Source organism: Triticum aestivum, chromosome 2A (genome assembly GCF_018294505.1).
Source record: "Triticum aestivum cultivar Chinese Spring chromosome 2A, IWGSC CS RefSeq v2.1, whole genome shotgun sequence".
Classification (NCBI taxonomy): domain Eukaryota; kingdom Viridiplantae; phylum Streptophyta; class Magnoliopsida; order Poales; family Poaceae; genus Triticum; species Triticum aestivum.
The window spans coordinates 228,880,662-228,890,574 of record NC_057797.1 but is presented as its reverse complement, the minus strand read 5'-3'; the positions used below and the strand labels follow the sequence as shown (position 1 = coordinate 228,890,574).

Sequence of the window (9,913 nt, the reverse complement as noted above, 5' to 3'; positions counted from 1 at the left end):
ATGTTCCAGTTCAAAATATTCCAGGATTTGTTTCTACTCATGGTTAACTAACTGGTTGGACAAATTTTGATACCAGGCCCCATCTCCTGGTATGATACCAAACTCATGCAAAGTATAGAAATTGGATGACTGTGACCCAATACAGTTTGAGATCTCATACAAGAAGTAACAAGAATCAGTGCATATTTTCAATAACATGAGTAACAGATGTAACACAACATTTCTGCTAGGGAGCATATTAACTTCAATATCTTCATAGAAGCCACAAATCCAGAGCTCAATCAGACTGATCAATATAGCAGTAGGCAAAAGAAGGCACCAAGTTTTTGAGACAGACATTAAACATGTTCCGAATACATCAAGCACATCAGATATCATACATTCAACCATCAAACTAGCCCTTCTCAAAATATTCCTGGTACTATTACTAATGTGACAGTTCTTCATGGCACACCCTAAGGAGTTGTAGCACCAGTGACCTTGGAGACCTTGGCCACATCCTCTTGGCCCTTCTTCTTGGGACTCTTTGAAAGCTTGTCCTGTACCTCATCCTCAGACACTTTGCAAAATGTTTTTGCCAGATGTTTTACCACTTTGTTGTGCACAATGGGTGGAATAGCATTACAATGTAAGCAAGAGGTAGCATCACATGATTTCCTTCTATAACCATTGTTGTCTTTCTTAATTAGATCACTCCTTCTTTCTCGAGTCTCCACAAGCGGCTCTTTATCTCTTCTTTTCCTTGAGACAGCTTCACCTAGTGGCAACTGGATGACTTTATTGGGGGACACTTGCTTGAGTGGGCTTCCAGTTCTACTTGAGGAGTGAGCAGTAGAGCTTATACCCTCATTTTCCTTTCCCAGACCCAACATTATTTCTTTACAACTTGGAGCCTGTGAAGTAGCAGGTCTATCAGGTATATGGAATAAGATAGTCTCTTCAGAATCACAATTTGCAGTAAGCATTTTCCACAGCTCAGATTTCAGCAGATGCATTACCCAACCAAACTTATCAGGAGTGAGGAGAAGCTGAATTATGAAGTTAAACCAACTTACAGGTATGTCAATTTTGAATGTGTTTACTTCTCCCTGTGTTGCTGGAGCAAAGTGCTGAATCCACAGGTCCAAACCTTCCTCGGAAATCAAATGGGCACCATCAATAATATCCAAGGTATGATTTTGAACTAGTTCGTGAATATCTAGTAAGCTAGGAGAGTTGGTTAAAGAAAAGCTCTCCATACCTTTATGGTGCCCATCAGTGGAAGTGCCAACTTGAACAATAGGGACATCTGCTTTGCCCTTTATATCAGCTCTGAGCTCTAAGCCTTGTGTTTCTTCTGGCATATCATTACACGGGTCTGATGTTACAATGATCACATCAGCACTACGCCTGCGATACTACACTTGCTCTATGCTAGCAGTGGAACAACTCGTAGCAGCGGAAAACTTCTAGCAGTGGAACAACGGCGAAGGTGGTGAATTCCACTCTGCAGGGACTCTGGCTGGGACACGATCTAGCTCGCACGAACGGAAACCACGACAAGCAATCAAGCAATCACGGCATCACCCGCAATCTGGCATGACACGCCAGGTAAATACATTGAATGTACTTGCAAGCTCACAACAACCAAAAACATCAAGGCAAGACAATAACATAGCATTAAGCAGGTTAATTAAATTAACATCTACCATGATACGACAGCAACTACTAAGCATGATATGAAACTATATACAATACTAATGAACCAACATCTCATATCTCCATAACCATATCTCTCTTGGCTAACCGGCCAAGCAATATACCATCTCGATCACTTCGTGATCAAAACCAAACGGTGATCCTTCCGGCGATCACTACCATGACCAACACTTGGTCTCAAACTGTGATCTTTCCGGCGATCACAACCATGACCAACACTTGGTCTCCAACATCATCATCAACATCCTGCCAGTCTGTACTGCTCAACATATCAACATATAAATCACCTATAAGTCATTCCGTCATGTGAGTGTTGATCGAATGGTGGGACCAAGTACGGACGTGACTATCGATAGATTAAATACACTCTGTAGAGGTAGCACATTGTACCCACACCACGGAACCCATGGCCTCGCACTCCCATTCGGGTGGACCAACGGCATTCCGACAAAACCCTTCCATTGCCATCCACTCTCCCGGCCACTCTGACCCAAATCCCCAACGGGCTGGTCCTGGGTGACCCCGTGTCTACCAAAGACACCCCGACCACCGTCGTGGTCAAAACACTCCCACTCGGGGACACTCCCACTCGGGGACTCGGATCCATAAAAACAACAACGGACACACAAGGTTATGTCTGCTTACCGGGCCAGGGTACGCACGCACATAACCTTCCCTAGTTGGAGGCACCGGCGAGAGGCACGACAATAGAACGCATTAGGGCCTTCCCAAAAAGGCAAATGTGGTTGCACTGCAAAAAGCCTGGTTCGGTGGCACCTGACCAACTTAATGACTGAATTTATCCCCAAAAATATAACTGTGGTAACTGATACTCCGATATCAACTATCAAACTATAATCCAAGTCATAACAATATCCAACAAATAATCCAAACATAATCTCATCATCTCAAAATACTCCAAGGGTAGCACAACACTACTGTCATGATGATTCCGAAAATAATAATCCTACTACTCCAATAACAAGAACAAAGCTATTCGGCTAAGATCCACATGTAAACATCATTTCCGAAAATAATACTCCAAGCAATAGAACATCAACTAGCATCATGAAAATAATCATACTAACCACTAATAATCCGAAGGCAGCATGACATCCAAAGTAATACTCCAAAATATAATAACAGATATCATCATGAAAACAATCATACTAACTGCTAATAATCCAAAGGCAGCATGACACCCAAAGTAATACTACAAAATATAATAACAGATATCATCATGAAAACAACCATACTAACCGCTAATAATCCAAAGGCAGCATGACATCCAAAGTAATACTAAAAAATATAATAACAGATACCATCATGGAAATAATCATACTAACCACTAATAATCCAAAGGCAGCATGATATCCAAAGTAATACTCCAAAAATATAATAACATGCATCATCATGAAACTAATCATACTAACCACTAATAATCCAAAGGCAGCATGACATCCAAAGTAATACTCCAAAATATCATATCCAACACCACCATGAAAATAATCATAACATAAGCCACTAATAATCCAATGGCAACATGTCAACCACATAAGCTGCAAAATATAAGTCCTAGAACTCCAAGCAACGTCATGGCAATAACAAGATCAAAATACAACTCCGAGAAATTGCCACGCCCAAAGTCATGTAGCTAAAGCAATATTTTAAACAAGTTCAAATAATTTAAACCATGTCATTGCATTACAATCATGCAAATGGAGGGTGTGGCTTGCCTGTGGTGGAAGAAATCACCAGAAGAAAGTGCGAGAAACTCGCGGAAAGGATCGCCGGAAAACGTACTCTCTCGGAGGGGGCTGAATAAGGGCAGGGGCAAAAATGGTCATTTTCAGAATTTCAAAACATGGTGAAACTGATTCCATCGGAAAGGGCTTGACGAAACAAAGAAGTGGGCTTTGGAATCACCTGATTTAGAGTTGTGGTTAAAAAGTTATAGTTGTTTTTCTCCCAGGGACCCATTTGTAAATAAAACCATCACAAACAGGCCCTTAGCCGGAAAAACTGAAAGCGCACTCCAGGAAATACGTCTTCTCTTGCGGAAAACGTATTCCCGCTGTAACAGAGAGAAACTACGTCTTCAGAGAAGGAAAGCGTACTTTCGCTGAAGTAGAAGCAAAATACGCTTTCGGAAGAAGGAAACGGATTGCCTGAGAATTCGTCTCCACTTAACTAACGTGGAGGGGCGGGGTCAACGGGCGAGGGGCTGACGCGCGGGGCCCGCGACCAGCTAGAGTGGAGGGGGTCAGCGCCTTCGTCCCCTTCCTCTCGCCTGCGCCTGGCCGCGGCAGAGAAGGGTCCCGACGGGGCTCGTCAGCGATTCTGGCCGCCTCCCGCGGCGCTCGGCACACCAACTTGCTCGGGGGATCGAGCATCGCCTGGTCGGCCTCCCGGTTGCTGAAGACGGCGGGAACGGGAGCATCCTCGACCGCAGCGGACGGCTATGTCGGGCGGCGACGGGCATGGCTCCCTAGTGCGCCGGAGGGTGAGGGAAACGGCAGGGGAGGGTCGCCAGATGTAGATAGGGGCTCTGGCGGTGAAAGAAGGCAAGGAGGGGGGCGGCTTTAAGCGAATTTAGCTGGGACAGAGCGGCGGCCGTGGTGACGAGGGGAAGGAATGAGAGCTCCTCGAGCTCGTTTGGGTGGTCGGGGAGGCTTAGAGAGGAGGGGTGAGGCTGTGGGTGAGCTCGGAGGGTCTCGGGGTCGCCTTAAATAGCCGCGGGGCGAGGTGCCGCCCTGCCGTCGCCGCGGATGCGTGGCCGGCACCGCGGACGCGTGTGCGCGTGCATGAACTAGGGGGCAAGCGACGAGGGAGACACAGTTGAGGTTCTCACAGGGCAGAGGCGACGCCGGAACACGGGGAGGAAGCGGCCAGGGCACACACAGATCCAAACGACCACTGTGCGCCCGTGGGCACACGGCGGTTTGCGTCGGTGAGGAAGCTGCCGGAGGGGGAGTGGGGTCCAAATGATCGGCGACAATGAGAGGAAGACAATGGACATGCTCACGCGCGCTAAGACGACGAGGGGGAGAGGGGCCCGAGTAAGAATCCATCCTGGGCGCGGCCAACGGCAGCAGAGCGCGCGCACGGACTTCCCATTAACGCGGTCACCGCGTGCACTGGCATGTAGCGGGGGAGAGGGGCTGGAACTTGTTTTCTAGTGGGTAGTTCATCCAGGGTAGGTCTCAGCTATGGTGGTAGTTCGGTTAAAAGTGATCGGTTTAAACGGTGAGAACCCTCTGAAGTTTACTGCAATAAACTTGGGTGAGCACTAGTGATCAACAGGAAGGGTTTTGGATTCAATGGAGTTGTCTGCGAGGTTGAGGTAAAGAAGGACTTTCGTCCTGATAACTTGGAGAAAAATTGGATCAATATAAATCATAGTTGCTTTGCAACTGATCAAAATGGTCTAGAAACTTGATCAGGATGGTACACTCAAATGGTGTGGCCACTTGAGCTCAAGTTTGGCAAGGCTTCATGATTTGATCATATAAAGATGTTGTATAAGTTTCATACCAATTGGATTCACCAAAATGGTACTTGCTTCACAAACATCCTTGCTGACCAGAAACTTGCAAAAATTCTAGAGAAATATTGGCTTGATGAAACATGCCCAAAATGGGTGGAGGTAGGTTATATGAATATACTTGCTTCACAAACTGAAATTTTGGACAGAATCAAAGAATTGAAGGTGAGCTCACATGGAGGCATTACATGAGCTCTATTTTGGTGGAGGGCTATGATATAATGATATGCGGGATCATGCAAAATTGCAACTCATTTGGATATGCCTAGCTTGCACCTCCTTCACAAAGCTTCTTTCTGGATAGAAACTTTGGAAAATCATAATTAAATAATTACTAGGCAAATGAGGTTGCATTTTGGCATGTGGCAATTATATGGACAGGAAAAAGTGTCCAAGGAGTTTGAGGTCAATTGGGAAAAGGAAAACAACACTTGCTTCACAATGTGCCATTTAGGGCAGAATAGGAAATGAATTATTTGAGCAAGATGATAAACATGACAAATGAAATATTTTACCATATTTGAGGAAGATATGACCCAAACAATTTATGAGAATTATTTGGGAATTTTAGGTGCAATGGAAATAAAGGTTGCTTCACAACCTAGGGCAGACAGGGTTATTCCTTTAATAGAAAAAGGAATATTCCTGAGAAAAAGAAATTAGGGTTTGGTCAAGCAGTGAAGTGACATGATCTTGGCAAGGTTTTGGGAATGATGAGCCACTTGAGAGGGAAAAAGAGGATGATTTCCCAGGTGACAAGGCCACAGAACCACTCCAAAAAGAAAAACAGAGCAAAGACCAATAAATCAAAAAGAAAAAGAAAAGGGCCAAAATCCAGGCTGTTACATGCATGTAGGCGGGAATTAGACAAAGGGATGGTCTTATTGGTTTCGGGGATATAGGGGAAGAGTGAGAGGCGGGGGGTAGCTAGAAGGAGATTGTTAAGTGTGAGTGTGTGTTTTACCCATCCAGGCGAAAGTTATGTGCACAAAAGAGGAGAACGATTTGATGCGGCGTTAGGATTGAGGGTAATTAACTGCGTATGGAGACATAGAGACCTTGAACGTGCATGTGTTAGAGGTATACATGTATACGTGGGATGTGTGTGTACGCACGCACATGATTGAGATAAAAGAAAGAAGACATAAGTCATAAGATCAACGACATGGGAGAGACAGATCGGTATGACAATATGCATGCATGTGAGAATGCAGGGAAGAAGGCCCGACAATTCTGCATGTGTTTTTGTCTTTAAGAGATAGTGGCGTGGGCTGGAGCATGCATCTATGGCGAGCAGAGGGAGTGAGGCGCAACTATTGTGCAAAAGAGACCAACCTATAAATGCATATGTATGGAGAGACATATATAGTGTGGGTTACAGGAAGCAAGACTCCGTGTAAGAAAGAAATGTTGACGGAGAAACTACGGATAGATACAGAGATGGAGATTCTAGCTAGAGGGACATCCGCTAGTTTGGGTGTTGGAGATGACCATCGGGTGGTTCAAAGGGTGAAGTTATATATGTGTGTGAGAGGGCACTTGACTGCATGTAGAGAGAAAATATGTAGTGTGCGTGATAGGAATCAAGAGTGAGGGCGAGAAAGAAGATTGATGGAGAAACAGATAAATAGAAAGATAAAGATGCTAGCTAGTGTGCGTTAGAGATAGGAGTCGAGTGGATCAGAAGGCTGGGTTATGTGTGTGGGTGTGAGAGAGATAGAGAGAGGGTGCATGTGAGTCACATACAAACAGATATCAGAGAGAAATGAGATCCAGAGAAACGGAGTTTTGTGTCTGCGAGAGAGAAAGATATTTCACAACGAGAGTGATAGCTAGAGAGACATACGAGGGAACGCAAGATATCTCTAGGGAGAGAGGGTTTGTGTTTGTGTGTGAGACATCTCTAGGGTGTGAGCGACATACAAGAGAACAATGGAGAAATATGAGACCCTGGGAGACAGAGTTTGTGTTTGTGTGTGAGAAAGAGATATTGAAGAGGAAGAGTCGTAGGTTCTCATATCTAAGGAGCGAAAGACATCTCTGTATGAGGGGTGTGCGAGTGGCACACATGGGGATAGTAGAGAGAAATGAGACCACGGGAGACAAAGTTTTGTGTTTGTGTGAGAGAAAGAGATTCCACATGGAGAATCATAGTTAGAGACACATAGCAGGGAGCGAGATATACTTAGAGAGAGATAGAGTGATGAAGGTCGAGGGAGAGAGTATCGTTAGTGTGTTACGAAGATAAAAGATCATTGTCGACATACAGGTAGCATGAGAGATACCTGAGAGACGATGAACGCGTATAGGTCCAAAGAGATACTCCTATATAATCATGAGTGATAGCTATATGAGATGAATATCTGGATTAAAGGGGATTCAAATATTTAAAATGGAGATCACGACATTGATAATATCATAACGCAAATTGGTGTATCAAACATGCATATTCATTTGAATTTGGGCATACATGTAATGTTATATAGTTTATCAATATTGGTGATCCATAGATTCTTCAATTACAAACAATGCATGGTTTATATGCAATTAATGTCCAAACGGGATTACACTATATGTTGCGTGTGTGAAACACATTATACATGTTTGAGAAGTAAAAAAACCCGCATGAAACACACATTAATTGGAGACAGTTAGCGAGAAATCCATACATTGGATTTCAACATAAAGTGGTTTCAAATATCTGAAAATCCAAATTGATGGAAACAACCTTATGAATCTGAGATCATGCCATTTGTAAACCATATTTATGTATAAATGGTGTTGTGTTTTTGAAAGTATATATAAAAAATGATGTCTATAGACTGTCATTCCAATTGAAAATGGGTCCCGCCCGAAAAAAATAGAATACAAACGGGATTCGAATTGAGTTGGCACGGTAAACGTGCACTCTGCAAAATTTGAACAAAGCGGGGAAAGTCGCAGTAACCGCCCGAAACCAAAATCTGCGAGATGGAAATCACTACTGCCTATCCCTGCCACACAAAGCCTATCTGCTGGATTTCTATAGATTTCGATAGGGGTAGGTTTGTAATTTCACCCAAACGTGACGTAACCGCCTCCCACCCAGAATCATACACGGTGGGCACCAAAACACAGTGTGTCCTTGGCCGAAATCGACTCCCTCCCCAATTCATATTCATACATGGTGGGCGCCAAAAACAAACTCTCGTCGACAAATATTCGGTCTATGCGAGATTACTGTCCTATCCCCAGCCGACTAATGTTGTTGTGATGTAGTAGAAATTTGAAACGGGGGCGAAGTTTGTAAATTTCCTCGCATTTGAGACAAGCGCGCCCTGAATACATGGTTCCCCCTTCCTCTCTACCTCCCTTTTCCCCATTCATACTCCATGTGCACCAAAACACCCTCTCCACTGCACCCTCCTCCGTCTGCCGCCGTCTGCCACACCATCCACCGTCGTCCTCCTCCATCATGCCGGAGCTGATACCCCGACGTCGCCGTCCATTACAAGAGATTGACCTCTCTCATCCACAGCTTCAGACCGGGATCCTTGCACCCTGTCCTCTCGCTTCATCCCCGCCGTCGTCCACCTTGACGGCGCCGCTCCTACGACCGTCTCGTCCACCACGCCCCGCCGCCACCGTCTACCCTCCTAGATCTGCTTCCAAGCCGCCGACAGCCATCGCTACCGCAGCATCGACAAATTCTCAAAAGATGCGTACACGGCGCCGCACCAGAGGCGGTACTCTTTCGTATCTGCTCAACTTATTTATCGCAGCAAGCAAATAGATCGCCACTGCTTTACTCTGATTTCTTGTCTTGGTTGTGAAGTTGTCTTTGTCCAGTTTGCACCTTCAGTTCCGCCATGGCACGCTCAACACTATACTCCCAATGCTTATGGTTTTCCCCCTTTATATTCCACACTAGTTAAATCACAGTAGACTAAATTTCAAAATTGGGTCAGTCGATTTTTCAGAGCTCGCCGGAGTTCGCGCCGGTGCGATCGAATGGGCTCAGGTAGTTGTGGGGCCTCACCGAACGAAGAAAACCGACGCAGGTGGGGTTTGGGGCGGGGGTGGGGGTGGGGTGGAGGAGGAACACAGGTGATGGGGGCTGGTGGTCCGGCTAGCGGCCCGTGCAGCGTTCTGTATGGGAAGAATCAGAGACGAGGAAGAAGAAGGGTTAGGAGACGTAGGATCTTCATCCAACCGCCTGAAATGGTCGAGAGACAGCTGGGAGTTGCATTCTTAATGCGCTCTGGTTCATCATTTGTGGGCACTGCGCAACCAACATTTTATTATCCAAAATCTGCTTGCTCTTCTTTACCATGTTCCTCTTCTGTTCTTCTTTAATATGTACTCTCTCCGTTCCTAAATACAAGTCTTTGTATAAATTCCACCATGGACTACATATGGAGCAAAATGAGTGAATCTACACTCTAAAATGTATCTGGATACATCTATATGTGATCCATAGTGGAAATCTCTACCAAGACTTATATTTTGGAATGGAGGGAGTATGATAGTAGTACAGTATGTTCCTTGTACTGAAGATGAGCAGGGACATTTGCAGTGTAGAGGTCTATACGGTCGGTTGTGATGGACACTTTGAGCCTCTTTGATTCGTAGGATCTTGTAAACATAGGAATAGGATGTGTAGTGGCCTGCCCACTTGAATCCTATAAGAAT

At 45.0% G+C, this 9,913-nt stretch overlaps 1 protein-coding gene across 1 annotated transcript; it reads right to left on the bottom strand.

Moving 5' to 3' along the window:
- Window positions 1–324: 324 nt before the first annotated feature.
- Window positions 325–2,244, bottom strand: LOC123185203 (uncharacterized). The gene is made up of 3 exons (XM_044597175.1): window positions 1,241–2,244; window positions 1,056–1,129; window positions 325–893 (listed from the first exon to the last, which is right to left on the bottom strand). Exons 1-3 carry the CDS (start codon window positions 1,341–1,343, stop codon window positions 456–458), a joined length of 615 nt encoding a protein of 204 aa, XP_044453110.1. The 5' UTR covers window positions 1,344–2,244; the 3' UTR covers window positions 325–455.
- Window positions 2,245–9,913: the final 7,669 nt, after the last annotated feature.